The following is a 16,042-nucleotide window of genomic DNA, read 5'->3' as shown; positions in this document are numbered from 1 at the left end:
TTTTGTTTTTTAGAAAGCACATCTGTTGAGCATATGTTGGGTTACATAACATCCCATACTGTTGCTGTACATACAGTATAAGCCTGTGCGTGAGAAGGAAACTGGTTCCAGACGAGTCATAACATGTGAAGAGTTCAAATGCAGTCTGCACCAGTGGTAAAAAGTCACAATGTACATTTACTTAATATAAGTACTGTACTTGAGTACAATTTCGAGGTTACTTTATTACTGACTTACTTTATACTTCTGCTCCACTACAACTCAGAGGGAAATATTGTACTTTTTACTCCATTTCATTAATTTATTAACTGCAGATTTAAATTAATAATACAAAATATAATCAACAGATACAAGATGCATTTTGGTTTAGATAAGACTTTATTGATTCCTGAAGGAAAATTCACATACTAGCCAATAAATAGAGTAACTAAAACAAGCCCCACCTTTATCAGCTGCAATATTAAAGTGGTGCATACATTTATTTATTAATAATTATAATCCAATAATATAGCATACATTATTCTGAAATGGGCCATTCATGCATTGTGCACGATGAGCACTTTCACTTTTGGCACTTTAAGTATAAGTCAGTGCTCATACTCTTGTACTTTATTTAGGCTTTAGGACTTTTACTTGTAACAGAGTATTATTATTTTTACTTTTAAGTAAAATAATTTAGTACTTCTTTCACCACCGGTCTGTCATCATGCGTACGTAGCTATGGCAGCAGAATTAAGAAAACAAATGAATGTAATTCTTGGTGAATGTGTGTCCATGTTGGTGTTCAGTTACAGCCTTTTTTTCAACCCTTTGTGTGTGTGTGTGTCATCCCCACCCCCACATCTCCTTTCACTTTCCGTCTCTTACATAACTGACTACACCTTATAAGCTGGTTAAATGTTACAAGAACTTGTGACTTTGTTTGCTTCTCAAACAGACTGTATCATTGACTGAAAGGACTCATAACTACAAACAGAGCTTCATCCACAGATGCAAAGTTTTATTATTGTTTTTCTTATATCTTACATATTCTGCAGCCAGCATATCTTGCTAAAGGTTTTATGTATTTATTTGTTTGTTTACAAAACAAGTCTGTTAGGAATATGGAAAATCACTCAGGAACATATTTAACTTGTGCATGATAGTGACTTATCCTACAATACTTTTTTGTAATGTTTGAGATTGAGCTTTTTTTTATTATTTTGGTAAACCTTTATTACTTTCAATGAATGTATAAAGTAGGCTAATTTAGAAAAGGTCAGTTGGTCAATGCAGTTGCACTTTCATCCCAAAGATAAGGGGGAACAAAGTAGAGCATTCCTGTAGGTTTTACAGGAATCAATAAGCACAGAAAGCCTCGTGATCATCTACAGTAGACACCCTTGTGTGCATATTACAGTGTTGTATTTGTCAGGGGCCATTAACCGTCAGTACAACATGTGCTCTCCAAAGGTAGGCTACCTATCATGTCAAACACTGAAGCAGCAACGTGCACAATTTACGTAACTCCTGCAGCCCTATGACCTCTCCAACAGGAGGGCCCCTGTGTGGTGGAGGTGGTGGTGGTGGTGGTGGTGGTGGTGGTGGTCGTCTTCTTCTTCTTTGGTGTTTATTGGCGGTTGGCAAACCAGCCTATAGGTGTATTACCGCCACTTACTGGACTGGAGTGTGGAGCAGTAGCTTGGCAGGAAAAAAGAAAGAAAGAAAGAAAGAAAAGAAAAAAAAAGAAAAAAATTAATAATTTGTAATAATTAAAATAATAATAATATTAATAAAATTATCTCCATTATTCCTGTTGCCCTTAAGTAATTAATTAGAAGATTGTGTATTTTCTTAGATGTCTTTCCTAGCAGATTGTAATATTTCCATCATTTACTCCTGATATCAATTCCCTTCTTTCTTCCTCATATTTGTTGCACTCTATAAGAACATGTTTGACAGTTTCTGGTTTATTACAGTGTGTGCATAGTCCAGTTGGGTGCTTACCTATTCTATGGAGTGTTTTGTTTAATCCTGTATGTCCTATTTTCAGACAGGTAATGGCCATCTCTTCCCTTGGGCTCCTGCATGTGTCTGAATACTGTACAGATCAGATGTCTCCCTGTGTCACTTAAGTCCCAGTATTCTTGCCAGGTTTTGTGCATGTAGTCCTTAATGATGGTTTTAACCTCTGCTTTACTTAACAGTATTTGTATGTCAATTAAGTGTCGTTTTAATGATTGTTTGGCCAATATATCTGCATTCTCATTTCCTTCCACCCCTATGTGTGCAGGAACCCAAAGGAAGGTGATGATGATGGCGCGCAGAGAAGAAACTCCCTCCAACCAAAGCCTCTCCTCCAACACGCCCACAGCCTTCATACAGACACGCAGGATACCTGACAGATTTGACAACGTTGGGCGTTTCCAAACTCTGCAGCTAAAAGCTTGAAGAGGAGGAAATTGGCTTGCTGTCGTCCCGTGAATCATCGGCACCAACAGATCACCAGCACCAAGAGCCAAGAGCAGCAAGCCGGACAGTCAACATGAGCAGGTAAGGAGGTCTGCTCTCCAATTACAGGAGATCAGGGGTGATACAGAGACTATTATATTAGTATTAGTACTATATATTAGTGCGTGCATGAGCTGCAAGACATAACAGGAAAAACTTGTCTTGATGGTCTTCATGATAAGACTCACAGACTTGCAGTAGAGTGCGTTTTTGAATGCAATCTTGCAGTAGAGTATTTCCCCAGATCTGAATATTTCTTCCACTTGGCCATGAGCCACGCAAAAGAGTCATTGTAGCCGTTTTTTCTAACTTTGGCAAAATAAAGTTAGCACAGTTTCCTTGAACAGTTTTAATCATGTGCACTATTGGACTTCGGATCAGCTCAGGTCATTGATACTGCCAGTGTGCAAAGCATGCTGTCTGCAAAACAGATTTGCTTTATGTTTAAAAAGAACAATTTATTTTGGCTGTTTCATGTGCTGATTATTATGCAACGCATTTAAGTTATGTGCTTTTGTTTTATTTACATGCATTCATGTAAATATTTTGAATTGAAGACTCGACCAGAGCAGAGTGATGCAGATATGTTCTTCTAAGTAGCAGTCTCCTTCCACCACCGACCACGTCACATTTCATCATCAAACCTCAGTTCAATTCACTTTATTGATCTGCTCTGTATCAATACTGTTTTCTAGGGAGTCCTGTGTGAACATACATTAAAACCAAACAATAGTAGCAGCAGTCTGCACCAGACTTCGGGTTACATTTTAAAGCCTGCAGACTAGTGTTTAACCTTGTAGACTTGTCTAAGAGTAAGTAAGCACACCCTCCTGCACACATTCAAACAATTTTCAAAATCACTTCCTCCTTAGGTTATTATGGTGAACTGAGAACTGAAACTAAAATGAAAATAAGCAGTTAAAAATATTGTTAGTGAACTGAACCTAAATAAAAACTGTATCCTTTAAGAAAAACTAAGACTAAATGGAAACAATATTGCCTGTTTAAAAAACGAATAAAATAAAAATGGATGTTAATTCATATCAGTTTTAGTTTTCTAACTTTAATATATCACTTCCAAAAAAAGTAGACTGCATGAATTTCCCTCAACTCTTGTTTGAACCACAGAAATTGAACAAGTTTCAAGTTTGTCATATGCATTTAAAAGTACAGTGTACAGTGAAATGCAATGAAATGCATTTTACCCTGGCTCTCTCTCAGCCCTTAAAATCTATAAATAGTACAGTTGATAAATACTACAATAAATAAGACAATACCTAAGAATACAATTATAAAACAATCCACAGCTCTGCATTCATTTAGTGCTACTGTTCAGTAGTCTGACCGCCTGAGGGTAAAAACTGTCTCTGAGGCGAGAGGTCCGAGCTCCGATGCTCTGTAGGCGCTTCCCTGAAGGGAGATATGAGAAAAGTGTATATGCTGGATGACTTGTGTCGTGCATGATACAAAGTGCTTTCTTCCTGCAGCGAGTGGTGTAAATGTCCTGTAACTGTGGTAACGGTGATCCAATAATTTTTGATGCTGTTTTCACTGTCCTCGTCAGGAGTTTGTGGTCACATGATGTAATGTTGCCAAACCAGACCAGTATGCATCCAGTTAAGATGCTTTCTATTGTGGACCGGTAGAAGTTGATGAGGGCCTAGGAACTTGAAGCTGATGACAATTTCGACAGGAGTGTTATTTATATCAACAGGTGATGAACAGTTTTAATTCTCCTGAAGTCAATTATAAGCTCCTTATAAGTTTTCTCCGCATTCAGTGACAGATTGTTGTTGTGACACCACATGGTCAGGTTACTCACTTCGTCCCTATATGCCATCTCATTGTTATTTGCAATGAGCCCTATCACTGTTGTATCATCTGCAAATTTCACAACGCTGTTTGTATAATGTTTAGCCACACAGACTTGACCTTCCAGTAGATGGCGCTACGCCGCAATCGCTTCACATCAGACACTGAAGTAGCACGAAGATTAAACATTAAAGGACCAGTTTGTAGCATTTTAAAGGGATCTATTTATATATCATTTTAATAAGTATATTTTCATTAGCGTATAATCACCTGAAACTAAGAATTGTTTTTGTTATCTTAGAATGAGCCGTTAATATTCTTCACTGAGTCAACCATGTTTCTACAGTAGCCCAGAACAGACAAACTAAACATTGTTAACTTTGCCTGCTTTGGCCAGAGTCGATAACGTTACTCGCTCCCGTCGCCGCTGCTCTCTCTCTCTTGCTTCACCACTCACTTCCCACGTACACACACACTCTACGCACTGGCTCTGCTCCAAATGGCTCTAGAGAGAGACATTCGCGTTTTCACGTCAGCCACCGTAGCTCTCCAACACAGGAGAAGTTTCAGTTGTTTGAAATCTCCTCACCTCACCGCTAGATAATGTCAGATCTGACGCACTGGACCTTTTAAATGGCCATTCCTACACAGTTCTACAACCATGTATTTTGTATGTATATGTAGCTACTTCTGAGACATTATAGATAGCCCAAACAAAAACAAAATTATGTAAAGCTAAATATTTAAAAACTAGACTGAAACTAAACTAAAACTAGCAAACTAAAATCTAATCAAATCTTGGTTCCTCTTTTAAGGTGACATGATCTATGATGCATAGTCTCTATCTTAGGGATAAAGATTGTGCAGCAGTTGATGAATGCATCAAGACTTACAGCTGCAACGTGGATCTTTTTACATTTTCCTGTGTTTTTCCCATAGGGGAGTGTGGGCCCCTTCTTATACACGCACATGTTCCATTATACTTGTATATATATATATATGTATATATATATATATATATATATATATATATATATATACATATATATATATGTATATATATATATATATATATATAGGGTTATATATATATTAAAAAAAAGAAAAAGAGGGATGGCATGGACAATGGCAACTTTTTAAGATAAGTTTGAAATGCCATGGGTAAATAGCATTTATAGCACCAAAACAAACACTGACAAGACTTTCTTTGGTACCGGCCATCTGGAAGATGTCACCCTTCCATCCTGCAGCCCCGGTCAAAGTTGACTCTTATCCGTGACTCCTTCCTCGTTGCTCTGTAATTGTATAAGGGTGTTTTTGCTCCCTTCTTACATAAGACATTGCATAAGTTTCCACTGGGACCTCCTCCATACTTTACCAGGCTCCATTCTGGATTTCATTAGGGCTGCTATGTGTCTCACCCCCCCCCCCCCCCCCCCCTATCTCCAACCCAAGTCCAGCCTCCCTGCAGATGTTAGTGTCATTACTCCTGTGGATGCCAGAGACAACCCAGTGATGGTTTATGTCTCCATGTAAGGAGGGGGGGCCTGCAGTACAATATTGACTCGGGTAAAGGTCAAAAGCTAAAAAGTAGAGAGATTTTACCGTGAAAGAGTCCAGATTCACTAAAGGTAAAATAAAATAATAACAGCATGATATATTAGTGAGGTCTCAAATTGCAGCTTGACCTTCTGCTGAATTGACAACACCTAAACTATGGTGACATAGCTATATGTAATCCTTTCAAAGGAATAGTTCGACATTTTGGCAATTGCTTTTTACACATACACTTTCTTGGCCAGAGTTAGATATCTGAGAAGATTGATATCACTCTCACTGAGCTTAGCCTAGCTTAGCATAAAGATGAAAACACAGGACTAGTCTGGTTCTGTCCAGGGGCAATTACAAGCCTACCAGTAATCATGTTATCTCTTGTTTATTTAATCCGTACAAAAAAAACAAAGTGTGAAAATGAAAGTGTGCTGTTTTAGGGGGGATTATGTGCCGGATATTTCTTCGCCAAGACCAGCGAAGACTCCAGGAGGTCCCTGCAAAGTAATAGAAATAGTAAAACAAGAAATTTACACTTTGGTTTTTGTGCAGATTAAACAAAGAAGATATATAACGTGTTGATTAGTGAGTTTTAGATGTGCTGGAAGGTGGATTTTATTACTTTTGAACAGAACAAAGCCAGCTGTTTGTGTTTGATTCCAGTCTTTATGCAAAGCTATAATAAGTTAGTTTCATATTTAGCATTTAGACACAAGAGTGGTGTTGACACTCGGGCATGAGTATATTTACATGCTTTAGGGCATAAATGTACTGGTTTAGCTGGATTAAAACTGAAGCAGACATGTTTGGTTGCAGTTAGTGATGGGAGGGGTTTGGGTTGGTGCGCTGTGAGCTGTAAGTGTACACGGTGTCCTTTTTGAGCTATTATATGTGCCACAACTTGATTTACACACGAGTGAATTTCACAAATTGTCCTCACAATTGTCCTTGTAAGGGTGGTCCTAAATGTTGGAAATATTGGTGTCTCATATACGTTTCAAGAATTCATATATGTTGCTCTGGAGATCTTGCAGATTTTGGTCTCAGAGTTGTTGGTCTCACAGTCGGATGCTCTTGCTAGAAACTTAAACCAGATGCTATAACAGAAAGTTGGATAGTGGATCCGATACTGTAGTTTGGGCCAGTGGAAAGGGGGATTCGGTAGGTGCAGAATATTCGATGACTTGTATCGGTTATTGGTTTTTTTGAGCAGAGCTCTTTGTACAGAACACAGTGTTATTTTAGAAAGGAAGTGCGAGGCTGATCCAGCTCGCCAAGAGCCCACATCTGGACCCAATCATGGTGCATTCCAAAAACTTTCCGTTCTCTAACCACCGAATACCCCAAAGTACAATGAAGGAAACGAGGGAATAGAGTAAAGAGTGAGAAGGACAATGGAGAAGGAAGACATGACGTAGCACGTACTGTGGTCAGCATTACAGACTAGAAAACACACAGAGACGTCGATGTGTTCTGTCAGGGTTAAAAAAACAGGATTTTATAATTAATCTGGTTCTTATTAGTCATCCAAACATGTTTCATCACAGTGAGTCGTAACATCTATCATTCAACTTCTGGAAAAGTATTTTTAAAGAACATTTTGCAGTTAACTGGTTTGTTTGGAAGGCATCATTATATAACTTCTTAAAGTTGTCTCTTAAAGGAAGAGTGTGTAACATTTCGGGAGATCTATGAGCAGAACTGGAATATAATATTCAGAACTGTTTTCATTAGCGTATAATCGACTGAAACAAGAATCGTTGTGTTTTCGTTAGCTTAGAATGAGCCCTTCATATTTACAGTACATAACGGGTCCTCTTCACGCAGTCCACCATGTTGCTCCACCATGTTTCTACAGTAGCCCAGAACGAACAAACCAAGTTCTGACTCTAGAGAGAGACTTTTGAACTTTTATGTTACCTGAAGGCCGCCGTAGTTCTCCGACACGGTTGTGAAACTGTGGTAACATGAGCCGCAGAGTGCAAAACCGTGGTACCGCCAGCTGCCACCGACTTCTGTTGCTCCTAAATTAGTGTTATTATGGTAAGGATGGCCTCTGAGCAAACCAATGGCGTTGCCACAGTTTTGCACTCGGCGGCTCACGTTACCGTAGTCCTGGAAAGGGAGGAGTGAGCGGAGGGGTACTCAGTTGGTTGCAATCTGCAACCACACCCATAAATGCTGCAAATCCTACACACTGTACCTTTAACTGGAATTGAATTTACAGAGAATACAAGTAAAAAAAAAGCCAATCAGGAAAAATATCCTGGTTTTCATATGACGTAATACTAACCCCTCTCAGAAAAGAACCTCTAAACTTTGTTCTTTATCATTGAACTTTACCCCGTGACAGTCTATTAATATTAGAATTGTATTATATTTATTTTGTCATTGTCAGTCTGCTCTTATTGTGTAATATTTTTAGGTGGAATTTCACTTCATTCTCACAGTGCAATATAATTTTTCCACTTGTGCAATTTTTTAATAGTCTGTTTATTGTCAATACTGTATATACTGCTCCTATTTTTATATTTCCTTCTATTTAAATGGTTCATATTTTTGTTACACTTTATTTAGCTCTTTTTTATTGTGTTAGCTGATGCTTCTTGTTTTTTGCACTATCCCCTTTGCTGCTGTACACTGCACATTTCCCCACTGCGGGACTGATAAAGGAATATCTTATCTTATCTCTAAAGTTGTTGTTTGGTAAAGTAAACATAAAGTGTATATGCAAACGCTTGTACAGCTTTTAATTTTCTGCCGTTTTTCTTCCACTCAACATATCTCTCAATATTTGCTATGCCACAGGGCTGATGTAACCATCTGTAACTGGTGATGATTGAGGGACATGCGCTTTCCATTTAGTCATGTCAAGCATGTGACAACTACTTTCATATCTGTGTAGGAAATTGCAGGAAATTGCAAGGGACAATTTCACAATTTCAAAAAGTTTGATCTTAGAATTAAAGGCATGATAATGACTTTTTTTTAGCTTGACAGACCACTCTAGTTACTGCCATGTCTTATCGAGACCGTTCCCACCATAAAGTATTCAACACAACTGTCACTCTGTTATGTAATTGCTGCAGTTTCCTGAGGGGGTTTTCATGCATGTGACTTGTGACAGAAACTGAGACAGTGGCTCCAGTGTGTACAGTGTGTCAAACTATATTTCCAAAACATCATCTGGTACATGATGTTCTGGCAGTTCTCATATTCACGCAGAACACAGAACTGCTTTGTAAAGTTAACAGAAAGTTTGCGGTTTTGTTTTGGTGTTTCTACCATCAGAATTTTTACTCAGTGTGCAATAACAATTTAACGTACCGGCGGAGCTCTACTGTCATGACCGTCTATGTGGTTACTGGACATGTTGTGCAATCACTGTTGTTACGATGGACTTTGATTTAGCATGGGTTTGTGCATTCTGTCAAACATTATGAACTGCAAAAAAGGGGTTAACCTCTGCAGGACTTTTGTGTGGGACATAATTGTGCAGCATTGCAATAGGTTACCTTTGCTTTTTAGGCCAAAAGTCAGACTCTCTGTTCGGTTCGGTCTCAAATTACAAATATTGGCTTCAAGAACAGAACAAACATCAGACAAAAAATTACCATGTTAACGGATTTGTTTTTTCTGGCTCTGAGTTGCCAAAGTCTTATTTGATTTGTAACTCCAGATCAGAGGAACGTAACGGATATTAGGGATGAAAAGAGACCTGTTGAACAGCATTTTTCTTCACCTTTCTTTACAAAACAAGAACATAATATTACAGTTACATTAAGGGTTATTGCTAAAAAAAATATTTTTTAAAAGGAGCATTCATCATGTTTTGTTCCTAAATACTTAAAAATCCAAAATTAAAAAAATAATCTTATTGTCATGTGCACCATAACCTGACTAATTTCTTGAAAATAAAAATGCTTATTTGAGGATATGATCATCAGATTATGACTTTCTCCTCTCTGCAGATGTCTAATTCCCAAGGCGGAGGTGCAAGGCTTCATTGAGAGGTGTATGACGGGCGTGGGCACCCAGCCGCATCACGCCCGCAGCCTGGCCGAGGTGCTTGTGGAGGGAGACCACAGGGGACACTACAGCCATGGACTCAACAGGATGGGTCAGTCACTTTATCTGCATGTTCGATTTAAAGGTGGCAGCACAATTTTAGTGGTAAAGAAGAAACATGTTGGTAAACTGTGACACTAATACTCAAAATGTAAAAGCTTTCCCTAATGCAATCATTTTTGTCTTTTAAAATTTTATTAAATGGACAGTGTGTAGCATTTAGGGGGATCTATTGACAAAAACTGGAATATAATATTAATAAGTATGTTTTCTTTAGTGTATAATCACCTGAAAATAAGAATCGTTGCGTTTTCATTACCTTAGATCGAGCTGTTTATATCTACACACGGAGCCCAGTGTTTCTACAGTAGCCCAGAACGGACAAACCAAACTCTGGCTCTAGATAGGACCATTTGCATTTTCATGTCGGCCACCGTAGTTCTCCTTCACGCTTGGCACACTGGAGAAGTTTCAGTTGGTTGCAATCTGCAACCTCACCACTAAATACCGCCAAATCCTACACACTGTGCCTTTTGAAGACCCAATCTTTATTTCATCAGTTCGATTTTATGTACTATGATTTGGAGGTTTTTGTGTCTGTATTTAAATATCATTTGTGCTCGCTGTCTCTATACCTTCTTGACAGACATGTATGTAAAGGACATCCAGACAGGAATCTGTGCCAAGGACGGTGAGCCGGTGGTGGTGAACCAGACTGCAGCCACAGCGCTGGTGGATGGGAAGAACCTCCTGGGTCCTGTGGTAGGAAACTTCTGCATGAAACTGGCCCTCAAGAAGGCAAAAGAAGCTGGCATTGGCTGGGTGGTGGCACGCGGTGAGTCTGAGCATCAAGATACATTGAAATCTTCAAATGCCATAACTGCTGCACAGGTCCAATTCTATAGAAACTTATATCGTATGATGCGTTTTGATTGAGGTTCATCCGTGGGATAAACACACTAACAGGCTCAGGTTTCAAATGCAAGTGTGTATTTGATCGGACTGAACGTTCAGCATGTGTAAAGGGGATTATCTTCACTGTTAAAAGATTAGTAGTTTGGCTCATATAACAGGCAATTAAAGTGAGGGAGAGGAGGTACCAACACCACTGTAGTGTCTGATGGCTGCAAAGTGCATTGGATTTGAATTAATAGAATTTACTCTTTTGGCAGTAAAATTATTTTTCAGTTTATCACAGAAGCATTTTACTTCACTAAAGTGTCAACGAATCTCACCCGATAAAACAATGAAAATACATGTATGACACTTTTCTGTCTTAGGTTCCAACCATTACGGTATTGCCGGGTACTACGCGATGCAAGCTCTGAAGGAAAACATGATTGTGAGTGAAAGGTTCATCCACCTTTTTATGAATTTAATTTAAATGCTCTTTATTTAGTAATGGAGGCAAATGTGCTGTTTTCCTAAATGGTTTTAATTGTATTATCTAATAATAATCTGACCACCACAGGGCATGTCCTTTACCAACACATCCCCCCTGGTGGTTCCCACACGTGGTAAAGAGGTAAATTTCTTATTTATTCCATAGAATAAACTGTACTTCATGCCATAAACGACCTCTCTGTCTCACTTTAATCCTGTGATCCTGCTGTTTGTAGTGCACTTTGGGCACCAACCCCATCAGCGTGGCAGCTCCTGCTAAAAACGGAGACAGCTTTGTGCTGGATATGGCCACATCAGCAGTAGCGCTCGGAAAGGTACGATAATTAATCACACATTTTTTTTAATCTGTTTAAAATGTACCTGTATTTAATATTCTTGTCAACATGGAAGTGGGTAAATATGCTGTTTTATGCAAACATATGTATATATTTATTACTGGAAATCAATTAACAAAACAATGACAAATATTGTCAAGAAAGAGAGCCATGCCAGTTTTTTAAGTTTGGAGCGTTATTTAACCTCCTCCACGACAAACTAGTACGACATGGTTGTTACCGATGGATTACTCAGGTTTTCAAGTGTCATATGATGCCAGTATCTCTACCTGACGGTGGTCCTGAGGTTAATTAAAGATTGCAAGTTGCCTTAATGCATTAAATAAATTAGTGGTGTTATAACAAAACACGTCATCACCTTTGTTTATACTGATAAGCCATCAGGGTTGCCCCACATACAGAACATAACTTCCTCAAGGTCGAGAGATAATACCTGCGCCAACAGAGTTTGATGCGGGCTGTTTATCTTAACGCCACATGTCTGTTTATCCAATAGCCATCTAAATAGTTATCTAAAATGAAAACAGATTTTTACAATGGTTGGTCATGGCACAAGATAGAATTTATACACTGACTTGGTTGATTTGTACATATATGCATCACCAGTTTGAGTGACAGAAGCATAATCCTTGAAACCACTGAATGAATAAGGAGTTGAGAGGCCACTTGGAGTTCTAATAATTTATAGAAACACTTGTAAAAGTGTAAAAGACTTAATGTTTCAATGTTTTTTATGTGCGCAGGTGGAGCTCCATGAGCGGCGTGGAGACACCATTCCTGAGGGCTGGGGCTGTGACGCCCAGGGCAAGCTGACCACTGACCCGAAGAAGGTTCTGAGCGGAGGAGGACTGGTGCCCATCGGCGGCAGTGAAGCCACAGGTCAGAAAGCAGCTGATAGAAGTCTGTTCAGGGAGGGAAAGATCCTGCCTAAGTTTTTAAGCCTTCGCGCCGGCAACAACCTGGGCCAGAAGTATAATGTTTTCAGGTTGTCCCCCTCTCCCCGACCCATTCTCGATCTCTCAGGAACGCCTGGAGGGAATTTCATTACATCTGGCACAAACGTCCACCTGGACTCAAGGATGAACTGATTTAGATTTTGGTGGTCAAAGGTCACTGTGACCTCACAAAACACGTTTTTGCCATAACTCAAGAATTCATATGCTAATTATGACAATGTCACACAAGACAGGTCTAACAGGATAAAATGACGTAGTGATGACATTTTTGACAGATGTGGATGTAAACTGCAACTTGAGTTGTCGGCTGCAAAATACAACTGCGAGGCGGTAATTCTAGTTTGTTTTCATTGTCATTAAAATATCTATTGACAATAAAATAGATATTGAAGCAACTATCTATTGAAATAATCCTCCTATCCTACTCTATCCTCGCTTATCATTTCTGTAACAATCGAGGAGGAATGGTACGGTTTCTAATTCAAACACTACTCTGACTGTCAGTCTGTTATGTGCAGCAAAAACCTGCCACTTGGTGTTTGATTTTTTTTCTAACAGAAATTTGAAATCTGTGCTTTCATTTACTCAAAAAACTACTACAAACAGAAAATGCCAGGACCGACTCATAACTTTTGAGCTCTTCTTCAAATATTTTTCCCCTTCCAGTTTACTAATTTTTAGGGCTTATATCATATATGATAAAGTGTTGCATTCTTCCTCTCTCTGCATGAAACCACTGACGTTTGTGTGTCTGTGTTGTTGTCCTCAGGAGGATACAAAGGCTACGGTCTGGGTATGATGGTAGAAGTGTTCTGTGGTATCTTGGCCGGTGCCCAGTACAGCAATAACATCCGCACATGGAAAGTCACAGACCGTGTTGCCAACCTGGTACGCTATTTATTTTTGGCTTGTGTTGCATAATTAGAGAACATATTAGCCACATTTAAAAAAAAAAAAAAGACATGACCTTTGTCCTCTTGTCCTTATTGTATGTGAAATGATTTACCTGTAACTCATAGCTGCATTTCTATATCTTAAGTGGCAAATACGTCTTAGAAATGTATTCAAGAGCCACATTTATCCATTTTAATTTGGACTTTTGTTGCTTTGCAGTTTTATTACTTCATGCATAATCAAAGAAGTTCACTTGAAAATTAACTGCAAGTTAAAATATAACTGGTTTGATATTGCAGACATGTTGTGATCCTCAAGTCAAAGTGACTAAACCACCACGAGTTGAGACTGCGCAGCTACCCAAAACAAACAGCTTACTTTTATAATGATTGCCCACTTAGCTAAGCAGCGGGATCATTTAGTAAACGTTCCCACACTGATGATAAAGTACAATCCAGTGTGATGATTACAGTGTCTGATCAGCAAAGAGTGAGACGAGTTGTGACGTGCTGAAACGCAATCTTTTACAGCCGCCACTATCTAAAAGATAAGCACAATCGATGAGTCCAACGTCGGTTGTATTACATCATGTCGCGGCTCTCTTTACCGTTTGTATTTACAGTTCACTGTGTCGTCATCGCCTGCTTTGTGTTTTTCAGGGTCAGTGTTTTGTGGCGATTAATCCGGAGAGCTTCGCTCCTGGGTTCCCCGACAGGATGTCCGACCTGCTGTCCATCCAGAGAGAGATGGAGCCTGTGAGTACATCCCACTGCTGCAATGTTGATATACAGACTAATTAGGAGAAATATATATATATATATATAGTCCAATGATTGCAACCCGCCCAGTCTCATCATTTTAAAAAGAAAATGAAACATGTTAATTATGTTGTTGCTGCTCAGGCCGAGCCCGGCACTCCTGTTCTGGCTGCTGGAGATCCAGAGAGGATGAACATGAAGAAGTGTGAGGAGATGGGCGGCATCCCCTACCACATCAACGTCGTCAACTACATGGTAAGAAGCACAATAAAGAACTAAGTGGTCATCTGAAACATTAAGAACAATGTAATTCATTCCAGCTCTATGAACATACGGACTGTATATTGACTGGAAAGTGATGTTTTTCTCTAGGGCTGCCCCCTCTTAGTCGATTAGTCGACTAATCTGTCGTTTTGGTCTTGATAGTCAACTAAGATTTCTGTAGTCGATTAGTTGTTTTTTATGCTTTCTTCATGCTGACTGACTTTTAACGAAACTTTTGAGCACATCTCTGGTAAACACAAGATTTAAAGTGGTGCTTTTGTGTGATTTCTTTGTGGAGAAACTCAGTTTCACAGGTCTGTCGATTAAATCAACTTATCGATTAGTTGATTAAGAATTTCTTTGGTCGAGGGTAGGTCTACTTTTCTCACACTTGTCCAAATGGATGTTGTACCAATAATTTTATCGAGTGATATTCTCTGTGGAATGGATGTGATCCATCACTTCTCTTGTATATTTTTAAAGCAATAGTTTTTTTGGGTAATACACTTATTCACTTTCTTTCCAAAATGACCCAACTATTGCTTTAAGGAAAAAGCCTTTTAAGAGCTAACTTGACTCCATTTTTTTAATTTTATTTCTGCAGAACGAATGTGCCAAGAGAGTTGGCGTCAGCCCGCTACTGCCCTGCACCAATCTCATCTCCAACTAGTCGGTCCGGTCACGACTCTCAGCGTTGGAAATCGGCAACTTCTGCTCGACTTAAAGTTGACATTGAGCCACTTTGGAACTTTAAATTACATTACATTATACGTTGACAATCTCATTTCATTCATTTTACTCGTCAGGTATTCATAAGTTTCAATAAAAATAAAACATTTATAACATCACACATCTATAAGAATAATATCAACGCATTTGTCCTTTCTTAAGGGACCCCTTGGAACGTGTTATTTGTGTCTCGAGATACTAAATCTGAATGTGATTTTAACATGTTTTCAAGATACTTTATCTCTGGCAGCGAAAGTAACGTGCATTCCTTTTATAAAGCCGTTGTAAGTCATAGCTTTACGGCTGGATGTGAATGAGTGAACAAAGTTTGAGTCATGATGTTGAAAGAAGAACTGAAGTCATCATAGTTTGTTGTCATGACTTAACAGATGGGTCATTCCCTGTTGGTGAGCTGTTTTACTTTGTTGCGGTTATAATGACATTTTATAACTGTATAGTAATCCAGCTACCGTTTGAGGCCAAAAACCTTTTTATTTTTTTTTAAACTGGGAAGCATGGGCGCCTGGGTTAGCTCAGTTGGTAGAGCGGGTGTCCATGTATAAAGGCTTGGTCCTGACCGCGGCGGCCCGGGTTCGAATCCGGCCTGTGGCCCTTTCCGCATCCACTCTCTCTCTCCCCCCTTTCAAGACTCTATCCACTGTCCTGTCAATAAAAATGGAAAATGCCCCCAAAAAAATAACTTTAAACTGGGAAGCATTTCAAAATGACTGTGCGATTGTTTTGCTACTTTTATAAAGGTCATCATAAAAACACCATGTGC

General features: G+C 39.0%; 1 protein-coding gene across 1 annotated transcript; it reads left to right on the top strand.

The window, feature by feature from the left end:
* The first annotated feature begins 2,374 nt into the window (after positions 1 to 2,374).
* LOC119486591 (uncharacterized oxidoreductase YjmC-like) lies at positions 2,375 to 15,777 on the top strand. Its single transcript, XM_037766802.1, has 11 exons — positions 2,375 to 2,532; positions 9,825 to 9,973; positions 10,568 to 10,756; positions 11,202 to 11,263; positions 11,393 to 11,446; positions 11,541 to 11,639; positions 12,404 to 12,539; positions 13,386 to 13,504; positions 14,170 to 14,265; positions 14,413 to 14,523; positions 15,137 to 15,777. Exons 1-11 carry the CDS (start codon positions 2,525 to 2,527, stop codon positions 15,200 to 15,202), a joined length of 1,089 nt encoding a protein of 362 aa, XP_037622730.1. The 5' UTR covers positions 2,375 to 2,524; the 3' UTR covers positions 15,203 to 15,777.
* The last annotated feature ends 265 nt before the right edge of the window (positions 15,778 to 16,042 follow it).

This window comes from Sebastes umbrosus, chromosome 4 (genome assembly GCF_015220745.1).
Source record: "Sebastes umbrosus isolate fSebUmb1 chromosome 4, fSebUmb1.pri, whole genome shotgun sequence".
In the NCBI taxonomy this organism is placed as follows: Eukaryota; Metazoa; Chordata; class Actinopteri; order Perciformes; family Sebastidae; genus Sebastes; species Sebastes umbrosus.
The sequence above is the reverse complement of the archived record's forward strand: the minus strand, read 5'-3'. Positions and strand labels throughout refer to the sequence as shown.

Coding starts and splice junctions, on each gene's coding strand:
- LOC119486591 (XM_037766802.1), top strand. Junction 9,974..10,567: donor CCATGGACTCAACAGGATGG/GTCAGTCACTTT, acceptor CCTTCTTGACAG/ACATGTATGTAAAGGACATC. Junction 12,540..13,385: donor CGGCGGCAGTGAAGCCACAG/GTCAGAAAGCAG, acceptor TGTTGTCCTCAG/GAGGATACAAAGGCTACGGT.